General features: G+C 38.7%; 1 protein-coding gene across 1 annotated transcript; it reads left to right on the forward strand.

Moving 5' to 3' along the window:
- The first annotated feature begins 2,608 nt into the window (after positions 1-2,608).
- Positions 2,609-11,594, forward strand: ca12 (carbonic anhydrase 12). The gene is made up of 9 exons (XM_086298725.1): positions 2,609-2,753; positions 3,047-3,067; positions 5,326-5,505; positions 6,521-6,663; positions 8,993-9,088; positions 9,174-9,237; positions 9,422-9,579; positions 9,743-9,869; positions 10,523-11,594. Exons 1-9 carry the CDS (start codon positions 2,690-2,692, stop codon positions 11,173-11,175), a joined length of 1,506 nt encoding a protein of 501 aa, XP_086154851.1. The 5' UTR covers positions 2,609-2,689; the 3' UTR covers positions 11,176-11,594.
- The last annotated feature ends 4,355 nt before the right edge of the window (positions 11,595-15,949 follow it).

Raw genomic sequence — 15,949 nt, forward strand, 5'->3', positions numbered from 1 at the left:
GACAACGCAGATGCTTTCGGGACTGAAGAGAGCCGAATCAGTAGTGTCATCCGTGACAACTGTCAGCAGAGCCACAGGAGTGTCAGTGAGTTCTGGACCATCTGCTGACTGCAAAACAAAAATAATACAAGAATGAGTTCAGCCCCACAAGGACACAAATCATGCTATTGATTAGAGGTGTGAATCTTCATAAGTCGCACGTTTCTTTTAGGATTATAATGTCAACGATTTAATTTGATATTGCGATACATCATGATGCATTACAATAATCTTAATTTGGGTTTGGTTTCAAAACATATGTTTAAATAAATGTTTTCAATAATAAATATATGCCAAGATATTTGTTTTTGTTATTTACCAAACATTTCTCTGACCACAACATGGCACCTCCAAAAAAATAGAACACTTGAATTTTAAAAAGGGAGATAGATTATTATACAAAAAAAATCTGCAGATAAAAACTTTCAACTATTTTCATGTTTTCTGGTTTATGCGTAACAATCTTCTTGCAATCTTATTCAACAATAGTTGATATATGGGAGAAAACAAGTCAGATGAGGACTGTGTTGAACCTCCTTCCTGATATACACCCTGGTTCTCCTTGAGTTCTGAGTGATGTCATATGGTTGATGCTGAGGCCAGTACACTTACATCACAAGTCCTGAATAACGTGGAGACATCTTCACGCAGGTACACATACGGAAGAGGATTAGGGCCACTGGAAAAAAAAAAAAGAATTCTGACTTTAATCTCAGAATTCTGAGAAAAAAGTCAGAATTCTGAGAAAAAAGTCAGAATTCTGAGAATAAAGTCAGAATTCTGAGATTAAAGTCAGAATTCTTTTTTTTTTTTTTCCAGTGGTCCTAATCCTCTTCCGTATACACAGGAAGTGCACGAAGGACGAATATATTTCCAGTAAAAAATAAAAAAAGAATGTTTATCGAAATTAAATTTAAACAAAACAAAAACGCGTTAGACTTACCAAATTTAGGGCAGTTGATGAAAAAAAATAAGGTGGTGGTCGTGGTGGGTTGAAGTTGGGGACTCTTAATCCACACGGGCTGGCCAAATCTTCCCCGCATCAAGGTAAATTCAAGATGGCTGACTCAGCTTTCCTGAAGGAGCGACAAGACTCCACCCACCAGAACGTCACTAATATATGCTTCTTAAACTTTTTGAGCGTTCCAAAAAAATTAGCTAAAAAATATTGAGCCCTATTCAATTAAAGCTGCATAAAAGCCAACAGAGCTCAATACTTTATAGTTTGCTCAACTACAAAACGACATTTGAGTGTTATGAGCAGTGTTGGTCAAGTTACTTGAAAAAAGTAATCAGTTACTAATTACCAATTACTTCCCCCAAAAAGTAATCCCGTTACTTTACTGATTACTTATTTTCAAAAGTAATTAATTACTTAGTTACTTTTTAAAAACACGATTTACAACCTGAATAGGTGATAAAGCGATAGATCTTTCAGCCCAATTCTACTTTTTCTGCATAATCCATCATACAAAATGTAATCAAATGGAAAAGTCTCTTTTTAAAACTTGTTTTATTAGTTTTAATCTTTTAACTTTATGCATCAAGCAAAAATGTAATTATCTGCAACATTCTCTGACTGGAAGAAATTTGTTTAATATTTAAACCTATTTTCTGCACATTCCAGCACATAAAATAAAATATTTTTTTTTGTGTTTACACTCAGTCTTTCAAATCGATGCAAGTAAAACACAGCAGAAAATAAATAAAGTCAAAGACTCAGCGGTCCTGTTGCTCTATTTTCACCTGTAAAGCAGGAGTTGGGTAGGCGGAGGTTTACCCTGGTGCAGGTGTGCCGCAGTCAGTGGAAGAATCTGCGAGTTTCTCTGTGAGTTTCCCATTACGTCGGTGCTTGTTTGGAAGTTTAGGGGTTTTTTCGCTGTAAAAAGAAGTTTTCTTCCCACGCACAGCGGACACTAATGTTTTTGTCACTTTTTACGGAATCAAACTCAAAGTAAGGTCAGTACTTCCACGCTTTAAACGCTGCACGCTCATACTCTCTCTGCACTCCATATATGATCCATTGTTGATCTGCACACAGCTGTTGTCACAAACGTCGCACTGGCTTATGTCACTGTCATGAGACATTCTGCAAAAAAAATCACGGTTTTAGTAACGCAGTAACGCAGCGTTCCTACGGGAAAGTAACGGTAATCTAATTACCCTTTTTGCAATAGTAATCCCTTACTTTACTCGTTACCTGAAAAAAGTAATCAGATTACAGTAACGGGTTACATGTAACGCGTTACTGCCCATCTTTGGTTATGAGCTTATTAGTTATGAGCTAGAACAACTGTTAGGGATTACAGTCTAGTAGTTGTATTTTTTTTTTAAACTGTTAGCAAATACAGATGTTAGGAGTGTGTTTGGAGTGTGTAGGTCTGTATGTTTTGTCTGCTGGTACATCGGACTCGGTAACCTAAATGACTGACTGTACTTATATGCGGTCGTTTCTGTCACAATCCGGACCGTGACCAAATGACTGTGGAGGCTGGTTATGTTGTTGCTCTGACGTCAGCGCAAGCTACAGAGAAGCTGACGGCATGAGTATAAAAAGCCGGCCGGTTTGAAGGCTGGGGCTTCGGTGCTTCAAGCTCTTGCTCCGCACCGGGTTGACAGCAGACTGCGAGGGAGGTCTGAGGCGATCAAGATGCACTTTCTGACTCGCACTGTCATCGTTTCCCTTCAGCTGACTTTATTCAGCGCAGTGCATGGTAAGCGCTCCTACAGTAAAGAAATAAATACATAGAAATCTTACCATGCATTGCTAAGATTTTCTGTGTGTGTGGGTAGAAAATGATGCTTTAAAGCAGGTGTCTCAATCCAGCTGCATGCTTAGTGACGGAGATCAAGAAGTTTTTCTTTTTTACTTTTTCTTTTGTGTTTCTTTTGTGTGTAGTTTGATTCGTGATCGTTTTTAATTCATCAAAAGTTGGCTTTGAAATTTTACCATTTGTATGTACCGTAAACTCTTGTTCTACAAGTGCTTTCTTTCTGTCTTGTTTAGGTGCCAAATGGACATATGATGGTAAGTGTGACAATATTTCACACACAATTTGTAATATATATATGGTAAATAAAATATAAAAAGTTTATATGATATAATAAAGTTGTTGTTGATGGGGGGTTTTGTTTTTTTTGGCTTTGCCTATCCAGTAAGAACTGACATAAAGCATTTTCTTTTTGGCTCTTCATCAGTGTTTTAAGTCACAGTGTCAAACAGGAAGACAAAAGCGATGACAGTGTGGTAAACACCATGCACAGTCACCACTTTTGTCTGTGATGAACAAAGTCGGACTCTACAATTATAACATTTCATAAGTGGCTGGCTGCCTTTGTCTGGTGCCTTAAGCTTCATGGAGAGGGACTTCTTGAATCATGTCTATCTCTTACATAAACTACTCTTACTAAAACCTCTCGTCGTTATTTTACAGCAAAAAAAATGTCTGAATGCTAAAGCAAAATCTTTGCAGGTGAAGCAATGGAAATGTATATAATCTGTCTTGACATTTTTTTTGTTTTTGTTTTCTGGAAAAATCTTAAGCAATCTTTGGGGAAAAAAATCATTGATCAAGTCCTCTATTACCTTTAAAAGTTACCCAAACGGTGGAGGGATTCTTTACCTCTGGTTCCTTTGGGCTGAATAAGAAAATACCCACTTCTCTGGTCAGTAATTTGTAGTCATGATTAATATAGTTTGATTAGAATGTATCTGTTCTTAATTAGGATAATGACTGACCTTATATGTCAGTACGGTGCACTGTGACAGTGCTTCTTGGTGCTTCATCCTGAAATATGCACAATATATAAATATACAAAAATAGATAACATAGAATAACATAGATTAAATACTAAATTCCACATTATAGTAGTCAGCAGTCTGTCTACTGGTAGCACTTTCTGTTGGTGGTGGTGCTACAGCTGAGTCATATAAATTATCTCCACCTCAACACTCCACCCTCTGGCAAAGGACATACAATGAGTCTTTGCACGAGAATAAAATAAATGAGATTAACAATGTCTGTTGTATTCCTCTCGCCCTGCTCTGCTACCAGTGTGATGTTTAGAGGATTGCTTAGAAAAGTTTGTTAAAATCTTCTATTTTAAGATTTCTTTTACGTAGAAATTACCCACAGTCATCTATGTTCTACCAAGTACTGCCTAGGGACCACCAAGGGCCACTAAACATCCTATATTAAAGGGCACCCAGCATCAAAGTAAAACACAAATGTTATGAATAGTGAGTAACAGAAAAAGTAAAATAAGAACAATTTTCTTCTTAGTTAGAGACGGTTTGCCTAGATTGAACTTGGAGCTTTTCATCAAACAAGTATTCAGTGATTTTGCTACTTTGGTTGACGACTTCTGGCATGTCTTATACAGTCAATCCACATTTGTCTGAGAGGGAGGTTGGGGGCAATCTTTTATATTTAACCATGGGCAGCTGGCATATGGTGAATGGTGAATCTTTTGATGAATGCTAAACAGATAATGAATTAGCAGCAATTGTGCTGCCAAGATGAGAGCATACGCACAGCTTCTTCCATTTTGTCACAAATGTGACATTTCAAATTTGATGAAGTCCATTCATTGCAAACTATTAGCCTGACTTGTTGTTTGAAAAGCTCAGTGCATAGACGCTTACACTTAAAACATCACGCAATGAAAATGCACATTCAACAGCTTCCTGTTTTTCTTCTCAGTCCATTTTTAAAAAATAATTGTTTCCCAATTTCTGTATTATTTTAAAGCACACTGTCCCTCGTGGCCTTGGAGGAAACATTTTTGAGAGTTAACCCCCTGACAAAAAAAACTGAGGTCGCTTTGTAAACCGTATGACTCAATTGTAAATGTGGCCATTTTCGGTGTCTTGCACTTTATAGAAACCTCTCATTTGGAGAGAGACGGCATTCTCACTGCGTGGCGCTGCCTGCAAGCAGCAGGCTGGTTCTCTTTTCTCACTGCTTCAAAAAAAGCGCATGAGCAGAGTCGTAGGCTTCCTCCCACCATCTTGTTTATAGATAATAATAAGTCATTTGGACCAAAGATAAAACATTTATTACACACTAAAACAAACTCTAGCCCTCTTTGGAGCCACCCACTGTTTAGCCTCACACTGTGAGATGTTTGCCTGATAACATTAAACAGTTTAGTTTCTGAAAAATGTCCATGCTAATGTTTTCTGGTGAATCCACACTTTTAAAATTGAAATCTAGGTATTCAGATTCAGATAGGTAAATTCAGATTCAAAAATTGCATAATGTAATAATGTTAATGTTGTTGCAGGACCCCAAGGACAGGACCACTGGTCCCAGCATTATCCGTATTGTGGTGGAGCGCTACAGTCACCAATAGACTTGAAGTCAGATCTGCTAAGGTTCGATCCCACTTTACGTCCAATTGAGGTTCAGAACTACAACCTGTCTCCAAATGAGCAGCTCACTCTTGGAAACAATGGACACTCTGGTGAGTATACATCAACAGTGTTATCCAAAGAATATGTAAGACGTGCAATACGATGTAAGATGTAATGTGTACTTACACTCATCACAAGTAAGACAGTGTGTATCAAACTAAGCAAATATTTAAGTATGCCATGCTTTGTTTGGCCTGAAATCTAAAAGTTTTTCAAATCAAAGTGATGTGCTTGTCTATGCATTCATTAAAATGTCCACACATAAATGTGGAGACCTATTTTCTGGGCCAAACTTAGGAAAATGATAGGCAGATCTTTTTTCTTCATTTGCCACAACAATTTTCTATAATCAACCTCTTATTATCTTAACTGCCTGGGAAAATATGACCAAAGACTACTCATCTGATCCGCCTCTGCTTGGACTGACGCATCTTAATGAAGGAAACCAGCTTAAATTTAATGTGCAATATTTATTTAGAACATAGCGAAGTGAAGTGAAACTATGCAATAAACTGTGCGCTGCAAAACTAGTTAGATACGCTTCTGTCATGTTCCCTCAAACATCATGTACAAACTGCTCCATTAGGAATTTTTGTGACAATCATGTATAGCTGAGGATGCATGTCATGCCTTCCGAATGTTGGCAAGGATGCATTGCTGTTATATCTGCATAACAAAACTGCTTTCTGCACACAGAATGCAAATAACACAGAAATGCTTATGTGTGCATACCTGGTGAGCCTCAACACCACAAACTGAGTGGCATCATCAGTGTGACGTGTATTCCAAATGGGCTGACAAAGCGTTTTCATGTGCAAGCATTCGTCATGCACTGACGATCATGCGAAATGCACTTTGCGTCACCCGGCTATAAATGGTCTTAAAAGCAGCTACACCACTATGACAGAACAAGACAGTGGGGATAGGGAAGGGTGGGGGGTTGGGGATTTGGCATGCTGACTTCCTCAGTTTAGATAAAGCTCATGTTTTGTGATGCCCCAGTGTTTACTGGTGCAGTCATGACTCTTTATGTTGATGTGTGCTTTCATTTGCTTTGATTCACAGTGCAGCTTTCATTGTCCCCCACGATGTCCATCTCCAGCCTACGTAACCGATACACTGCGGCTCAACTCCATTTCCACTGGGGCTCCCCCAGTCGGCCTGCAGGTTCTGAGCATACGGTGAACAGTAAGCAGTATGCTGCAGAGGTAAACAATGCAAACTGCACTTTTCAGAGATGGTAGTGCACTACAGTGCTACACTTAAGTACAAATTCAAGGTAGTTGTCCTAAAGTATTTCAATATCTTTGCAACTTTCTACATGTACATGTCAGATATTCGTTCTGGTTGGTTCATCAACTCATTCATTTCCTGTTAGGATGAATGGTGTTAGGCGATAAGCTGTACCATCTTAATATCAACTGCAAGTGATATGACTAAGATGCAGCTTTCTCATCAGTCATGACCAAGCAGTAGCCTATCTCACTTTCTCCTTGACTCTACCAACTTTTAGCTACTGATTCACTTCTGCCTTTTCTTTGCTACTGGTCTTCCTGCCAGCTCAACACTCTCAGTTGAGAGGTAGCTTCTCGCCTCACCTCACCTCACCTCACCTCACCTCACCTCATCCCTCTGGCATGTATGAATAAACAGTATGTTTTTCTTTGTAGGTGACTACCTTTAGTCCTAGAATGATTCCAGCACAGAGACTCACTGACTCTGACTTTCCATAGTCAATGTGGGGATTATTGTAGAGTCTACCTTAGAATATAAAGCGCCTTGAGGTGACTGTTGTTGTGATTTGGCGCTGTAGAAATAAAATTGAATTGAACTGAATTGAATGAGAAAAGCAACCTTCAATTAATATGGATGAGGAGGACTAACAAAGTAAACTGAAGTAAACAGAACTGAAACAGAAGTTATAATATTTAAATGAGAGAGTGGAGTGAGGTTATTAAACATCACACAATATTTCTTCTGTCAGGATTTAAAGATATGATTATCTGTGTCTGCTTATTTAAATAAGTTTTACCCTTATCTGTACTTAGAAGTGACAACTCTGGCTTCAAGCAAAGCATTAATACTTTGTGACTGAAACGTGTGACATTTGACTGGCAGGGGAATCGAAGCCACTGACACCCTTCAAAGATGATGTTGCTAAATATGAAATATGAAAAGCATTCGCATGTCACTGTTGTGGTTTGTTGAGACTGCTGCAAATATGTAGCTCACACCCATCTGTCGAATGTGTTGCTTCTACGTGCTGCCTATTTCGATGTGCAATCAAGTGTAAATTGAAATTATATGCATAAAAACTTTAACTCTAAACCCTCACTGCTAATATTACAGAGAACATAGAGGATTCTTTTACCAAAATAAATCATTGGTTTACAATCATCAAATCAGCATATTTGGCATTTAGTTGCATATTCTAAAAGTCAGAAAAAAGACATCGGTCGGTATCAGAATGTTCATTGCTAGATGGTATGTAGTCTCTTACTCAAAAGGGTTTTAGGGGATTGTATGTACCAGGCTATTATATACTGTGGTTTTAAACCACGTCGCTAAATGAGCGGCTGTCTGTGCTATTTAACGTGTGAAGCCCTGTAAACAGGTTTCACACAATAGTTTCATTTATTTACTTTGGCAAGTTTAAAGTAAAGTAGGTGAAAATGGGATACTGTTGTATATAATTTGGAATTATTTGGATTACAGTGGGCAGACTGAAACGACTGCAACCTGTGTTCATTTTATGTGACCACGCTCCAGCTGCTGTGCAGCCACATTTAAGGTGCTGTGGTTTGACCTGAGTTTCTGTGTGGACATCTCGAAAACATGCGTCTTTTCAAGTCTCTCCAGACTCCAGAACCACAGTTCCTTGATGACATGTTGTTTTGGAGGCATGGCATGATGGGAAATTGAACATTTTCCTGAAATGGTGAAAAGGTCTTCCTTAATTCTCAAGACAGAGCAAAGTCTGTAAATAAAACTATTTGGTCAGAAGGGCTAAGAAGCCTTTGGGTTGTACAGAATATAGAATAACGTTCTGAAAGCTGGTGTAAAATATTTTCTTTTGGTATTTTCTTCCACAGAAGATTGCATTCAATGCTTTCTGAATACCTCCACTTATGTTCAATCCAACTAACATCTACTCTCTGCATTGAACAGCTATTATAAGTGTACACTAATAACAGTTGTCATTTAAATAAAAAGGAGATAACATGGAGAGCAGAGACGTTATAATGACATGATATACCAACCTCCATGCTCGCCCGAAACTAAGTAATAGTCTGAACACAGGGTAGTAGTCTTAAGGTACTTTAAGGTTTATCACAGGGCTGTTGCAGTGATGCAGTGGTGTACATAACAATCTGGCAGTGTATGTGTCACTTTTTCCATGACCCCACCAAATCGCTGCTATTAGTACTATGTCACAGATGGCGTGAGTTATAAAAATGAGAGTGATTTACATAAAATACCTTCTTGTTTTGTGTTTTTCTCCACAGGATCTTGACATATTGTTCTTTTTGTTCACAGTTGCATGTAGTGCATTACAATTCAGATAAGTATCCCAATATTTCCACCGCCGTGGACAAATCTGATGGCCTGGCTGTGCTGGGTGTGCTGGTTGAGGTGAGACCTTGTGGATAATGTTCTGTAATTTTGTTTTCTTCTGTAAAGTAGACCTAACTATTTCATTATTTGTGTTTCTATAAAGGTTGGGATGTTCAATCCAGCTTTTGAGCACATTCTGAAGTTCATAAATCGTATTATATACAGAGGTAAGACCCGAGTACTAGTTTTTTCTAAGTACTAATGTGGAGTAAACATAAGCCTATGCAAAACATAAGCTGTGTTTGTGATTCTTTATCTAAGTTTGAGGTGTGAATCATTCATATGACAGTCATGGATTTTACATTAATGTCACCCAACAGCTGATTTCTGTTTTGTCATTCCGACTGTCAGATCAGAAAGTGAAGGTGCCTGCTTTCAACATCAGAGCTTTGCTGCCTACGCGTTTGGATGAGTATTATCGCTACGACGGCTCACTGACGACTCCTCCGTGCTATCCGAGTGTCCTGTGGACGGTGTTCAGGAATCCTATAACAGTTTCTCGCCAACAGGTGCTTCAGCAGCTGAAGTGACTTTTAACCAGGTTTAATATTAGAATAAGAAAGCAGTTGCAAAAAATGTTTTAAGATGTGTGTGTGTGGCGTCTTTTAAACTTTATTGGTGTGGAAAAGCCTTTGTGCTAAACTTGCTTTTGTTTTGCTGTGCTTTATTTAGTTTCTGACCCTAGCAGCAACGCTCTACTCCTCGAATGCCCAGGACTCAGCCTCTATGTCGCTGAGTAACAACTACAGGAAAACGCAACCTGTTGACAATCGGCTCGTCTTGGCATCTTTCAAAGAACGTAAGTATGGTCTACAAACATGGCTTGCTTTATTACCTGAGCATGGGTGAAAAGGTCACATAAGCGACATGGCTGCTGTGCTGCTTTAAAAAAAGGCTGAAAGACACATTTGAATGAATTGAGGGCTTTTATTCTGCTGCAGAGATTACAGCTGTCATGCTGGCTTTGGCTTGTATGGTGTAACCTGCTTGTGGCTTAGATTTGATGCTGATCATTTTTAAATTTGATTGAGCTTGATGAGCTTGTCTGGAAGTACGCCATCTTTTAAGACATGTTGATTTAACCACTCCTCTGACATGCTGAAAACATCTGCAGCCCTTAAATTTGTCCCTAAAGCCTGACTTTTATGTGGTTGCCTGGTGTACCGCAATGTATGGTATTTAGGTCCATATTGTGTGGTATGAATGTGCATGGTTTCCTCAAAGCTTTCCACGCAGAGCTATGCTTTCCTAATGAGACGTGCTGTGACATGGCAGTGTGAAATCCCATGCTATGAGCTTCTCAGAAGCGCTAGCTAGCAGACAGCAGCTTGAGCTTTTACTGTATCGCTATGAGCAGCGCTGTTGCATGGTGGGCTTGAAGATCCATCATCGTCCAAATGAGCATCCAGCTTGCGGGGATGTTTAACAACATTGGCTCTGTGTCTGATGCAGGCAGAAGACTGCATGGTACTCTTACAGTTACATCTCCGTTAACAAGAAAGCAAATCATACAGCAGCTACTGGTTGGCGACTTAGGAGACCTGGCTGATGAAGACCTGTACAAGCTCCTACCAAGTGGCTCAGAGAAACACCATGCTGGCAAGAAGAAAGACCTCAAAACCCAGCAGAATGAGAGACTGGCCAAATCCAAACAACAAACGCTGAATCCATCCCTTGGGAAGAAAAGCCAGGCCAACCGCCATGTGGGAAAACTCAGGCTAGCAGAAAACACACTGAGCTACGTCTCACTGGAGCAGAGAGTTTCCCACCAGCTCAAACAGTCCCATGCTGAGAATCAGATGGTTCAGGCTCTTAGAGATGCAGTTTTCCCTGAGCTTAACCTAAAAAGCTACCTCGAGTGCAGATCAGACTTAGCTCTCCCTACCATCAGGTATATTCTCCAGGGACGGCCAACAGACGAGGCTACTGAGTTAAATCATTCCCTGACTAAAGCCATGATGAATCAAAGAAAGACTTCCACAGCATTGGAGAAAGACGTGCCAATGACACAATATAATGGTCATTCCACTGCTACAGTTTCCAGGAAACCACAAAGCCAGGGTTATCCACATCCTTGGCTTTTGCCTATGGAGTGGGAAGACTAGAGAGATGCCTGGCATTGTTGAAACTCAGTGTGACTTTCTGTAGCAGACATCAGTTGTGTGTCCCACACTGACAGCCAAATTTCCAAGCCACGCCCTGCATTCTTTTAACCAGTTTATGCTTTATGTACGTGATATTACAATTTTACTTTCCTGTGTGTGCACATATTTGTAGTTTTCAGAAACGTTAACAGTTTTTCTTTGTCACAGATTTTGTTTGTTTGTTTTTTGCACAAAATCAATCGGATGCAAAACCAGTGCCCAGCAGTGACTGTCCTCAGTATAATGATAGGACTATCTCAGTGTGTATATTTTTGCTCTGAAAAAAAAAAATATATATATATATATATATATTTAATTTGTTAGTACTTTTGGTATCTTTGCCCACATTTGCCTGGCTAAGCAATGCTTTTCAATAAACTATAAAAAATGACAAGTTTCCTGTGTGAAAATCTTTACGTGTCAACTTGTACGAGTGGGAGATGCCAAGGACCATTTAAAGTGTTTTACTGGATGCCAAGCTCAGTCCTATAGTATGGTAATTCTGGAGCCATGCTAGTAATTATTGTCATACACAATGTAGAAATGTGGCTAAACCAAAAGAATTTATTTTGAGCTAACATGATTTTTAGATCTTTGCAGGGTAACGGAAGCTTTTTACATTTCGCTTCTATATTTATATAAAATAATAAAGCATTAAAGGTTTTCAGTTGCACATCTATGAACAGAATTTAATGCTTAAATAGGAGAAATGACAGCAAGTTATTAGACTACATTATGTTTATTTTGCATGCCACGAAAAAGAAGTGTGTACTTTGTAGATTCTGCACCTTAACTATATAGAGGAGGATTAAAGAAGTAGTCAAATTAAAAATGTTGAGGGTTAACTATAGTTAAGATAAAGTTTTAGACTGCGCTTGTGTATTTAAAATTCTGACTTGATCCACGTCACAGCACAGATGATTTCTTCTGTTTCCTTCATCTGGTCCCAAAAGGGAACCACTACACACCCTCTATATGTCCTCCTCCACCACATCCATGAATATTCTCTATGGTCGTTCTCCTTTCCTCCTGTCTGGCATCTTCAGCATCCATTGTCAAATATATCCACTATCCCTCCTCTACACATGTCCAAGCCATCTCAGCTGTCTCTCTCTGACTTTGTCTCCAAACCACTCAACCTGAGCTGTCCCTCTGATGGAATTATTTGTAATCCTACCCATCCTGGTCACTCCTAGTGAATTTTACCATCTTCAACTCAGCCACGTCCAGCTCTGCCCTCTGTCTTTTTAAGGATACCACTGTTTCCATACAATACATCATGGCAGATCTCAATACTATTTTTGTAAAGCTTCCCTCTCAATCTTGCATCCTTGTGTCACAAATCATCTCAGACACTTGTCTCCACCCACTCCACCACGCTGCCTGCACTCTGTTCTCCACCTCTTTTGTAGATCACCCATTGCTTTTTGTCTGGCTGACCACAGGTATTTATATTCATCCACCTTCTCTATTCCTTGCATCTTCACCATTACACCTGTCTCACCATCATTCACAGATAATTCATTTATACATTATATACATTTTTTCAAATGGGTCAATGGGCTGCGGGAGAAATTTGAGAGGAACAAAAATTCCAATGTTTGTGTCATATGAGTGTCTGTTTCTCCTATGAAAATTACTGAAATGTAATTATTTTCCCTCTATTATCAGTCATGGGTCGTCCTTTCACTATTTTCCTTATCTGAGTTAAAATCTGTTAAAATGCATTTTCACTATTTCTCTCTCTCTCTCTCTCTCTGTTACTCAGACGACCTCTCTTGGATAAACACTGGTACGTTGCTTTAGGCTCAGTAAACAATTTTTAAACAGACATGTATAATCATGTTAAGCCACAATACATAACATGAAGGTTTATAATAATAATTTATTAATTATTTAAGTATTTCTTAGATCACTAAACACATCTAAGTCTAAAAGTAAAGCCTTATTATTAAGACTTACTAAGTATTGATTTCTGTTCATTTATGATATGTCACATGAAAATTCAAGTTTATATTTAGGCCTCTGAAATATAAACATACCCCATTAGAAATTGTTATTTAACAATAATCGCCACTTATGACAAAATATATATTTATGCTGCTCTGCAGGTTTACTGGTTCCCATACTGGTGAGCTGTACACTGGGACTTGTTTTCATTGTCACCTTGATGTGCTGCATATTAAGGCAAAAAAGGTAGGTAAAGGGCAAAATCACAGAAAACATCCCTTGCTGAACAATAACTTATTGTATGCATTTTGTTTTTTAACTAAACCACATCTGCTCTGCTTGATTATTTCCATTCCTTGAACAATGTTGTCAAGGCGCTCAAACCTGGTTTGCCCCACACTTTTTAAGGAAGTCTAAATATCTAAGTACAACAAGAATTTGACTGGCTTTTTATATGACTGGATATGGAGCCTGGAATACAAAGTACACAAGACTATGTAAATTTGACACATTGAGACAGATTGCTTTAACTGACAATCAAATATAGAGTTTAAAAGTCCAGGAGTTGATAGTGGTTGTGCCCTCGTTAAATGGATTTTATAGGTGGGAAACGTGTGTGCATTCACTTGTCACTTAGTCACTCCTTGGCAGTGTGACAACACATGAATCATAAACCCATTTTTGTGCAGTTATGGTTTTCTATAAACAACTAGTAGGACACTAGACAATGTTTATGGGGTTACTTTGTAACTTATTATGTAATTCTTGTGATACATAGTTACAAATATATGAAAATAATTGACCTAGAAAAACAAGCATGTAGAATTTTATGTCTAGAGGAAGTAATGTTATAGCTGTTTTTAAATTCTGATAACTTCCACACTGGTGAGGAGTGATATGTGAGTATACTACTGCATTCATACTTTTAGATATGGAAAACAATGTTAGTTTAAATATGTAAGGATAGGTTAGTATTAACCAGAGGGGAGAAATGGACCGACGTATCTACAGCACTTTTCTTGCTGACCACTCAAGCAGTTAAAGTGAAACTTAAATATGTTCATACAGCACTTTATTCTTTGTGTTTTTAATCACTTTCTGTACCTCAAATCACCAATTAATCTAAGGTGCAGTATCTTGGGAAAATCTATCCACACACAGGAAGAGCATGCAAACGCCACACAGCCTGCAACTATCCAGGATGTTCAAACCGAAGACCTTATTGTTGTGAGGCTCAGCAGTGCTGACAATGCCTTCCAAAACACATAAATGCATACTTTTGGAGATGAAAGGCTATGTCACAGTCTCATTCCAAATTACATCCTGGAAGGGATTGAAAGGTGTTTAACGTTACATCTTTGTCTAAATGCTCCCCCCATCATTTCTTACACCTCACTGATAACTATAACTGTGTTTCTTTAAAGCACAGTATCACCTGTTGTTTTTTTTTTTTTTAGAGTTGCTGCTGGACGAGACAAAGGCATGCATGTTGGATACAATACTGGAGACAAGGACGAGTATGGCTCAAGAGTATAACTCCTTGTTCTGAATCACACTTCAAAGGAGCTCAGAAACTTCAACATCCTTAAGACTTTTGTCCCTTTGCATCACTCGCTTTATTTATTTTTTGCCCCATGGGTCACTTTGGAGATTTATAAAGGCATGCAAGGTTTAATCACATCACATGATAAAGTTTGCGTGTGGCTCTAGGGTTTTGGGAAGTACTTTTTTCTCTCAAGCCACAATCTGGAGTCCTTTTGCTGTGTTGTGGCAGGCAGAAGATGGTAGGCCTTCATGCTGGATGTTTTAAACTGCATGCAAGAGGAACAGCTGTCCTCTTTAATTCCACTTTATTTATCTGACATGATGTGGTGTGTTTCCTAAGGAGAGCTTCACACAGAGTCTACCAGGCAAGAGCCAAGAGCTGAACTGGTGAAAATCTCAGGTCAAGTCAGATCATGGCACCCATTCCCTAGGGCTGTCCTGGCATGGTGGAAAGCCCAACCACAGTTCAAACAATAAGGGGATAGGATTTGACAGACATCTCTGATGATAGGATGGCCCTAGAGGGATGGGCTATACCACAATTCCAACAACCCTGTACTTACAGTTGCTTTATGGATTTCATAATAAAAGGGTGCTTAGCTTCATTCAAACACAGCTCCTTCATTGTGAAAAATGTTGAGGAAAAAAAGGCTTTTGTGTTTCCAGCCACTCGTGGGCTGACCCCTAACCCTCTGTCCGGCAGTCGGATCACAAGACTAACTCCCCAGCACTCCTGATAGCTTCTTAGTTGGCCTGTAGGCTGTACAGTTAACCACAGGACTGCTGGAAAGTTAACATGTTATCCTCATCAGGTTTCCCTTAGCCTTTCTTTATGCCATTCTTTTGTATAATTTGAGATGAGTTATTGCTTTGTGTATTTTACAGACGTAGTCAGTTCCATCTTCCTGCAGTAGTAATGACCATGTGGAGCTGTTAATCCCTGGTTAAAGCGTGTTTGTCTGGTGAAAGCTGTAATGTGTGGAGGTGATGGATGAACTGGAAATTATATCAGAATGTTTAGACTGATTAAAAAGCCTGTGTAAATGAGAAGTACAATCATAAAGCAAAATAAGCATGAGGTGATTCGTTTTGTCACAATAAAATGCTCCCTCAGTGTGCCAGGTCTTTAACACATTAATATATTTTTTCTTGTAATTGTTACTCGTTTATTTATTTTGTCTGCTCATCAAATTTTATTCTTGTTATACTGTTTTGTTTTGTTTGGGATTTTAAAAATAAA

The sequence above is a fragment of the Aulonocara sp. 'chitande type north' Nkhata Bay genome, linkage group LG7 (assembly GCF_057382095.1).
Source record: "Aulonocara sp. 'chitande type north' Nkhata Bay isolate Kocher_YH1m ecotype deep benthic linkage group LG7, A_spYH_male_GT1.1, whole genome shotgun sequence".
NCBI classification, from domain to species: Eukaryota; Metazoa; Chordata; class Actinopteri; order Cichliformes; family Cichlidae; genus Aulonocara; species Aulonocara sp. 'chitande type north' Nkhata Bay.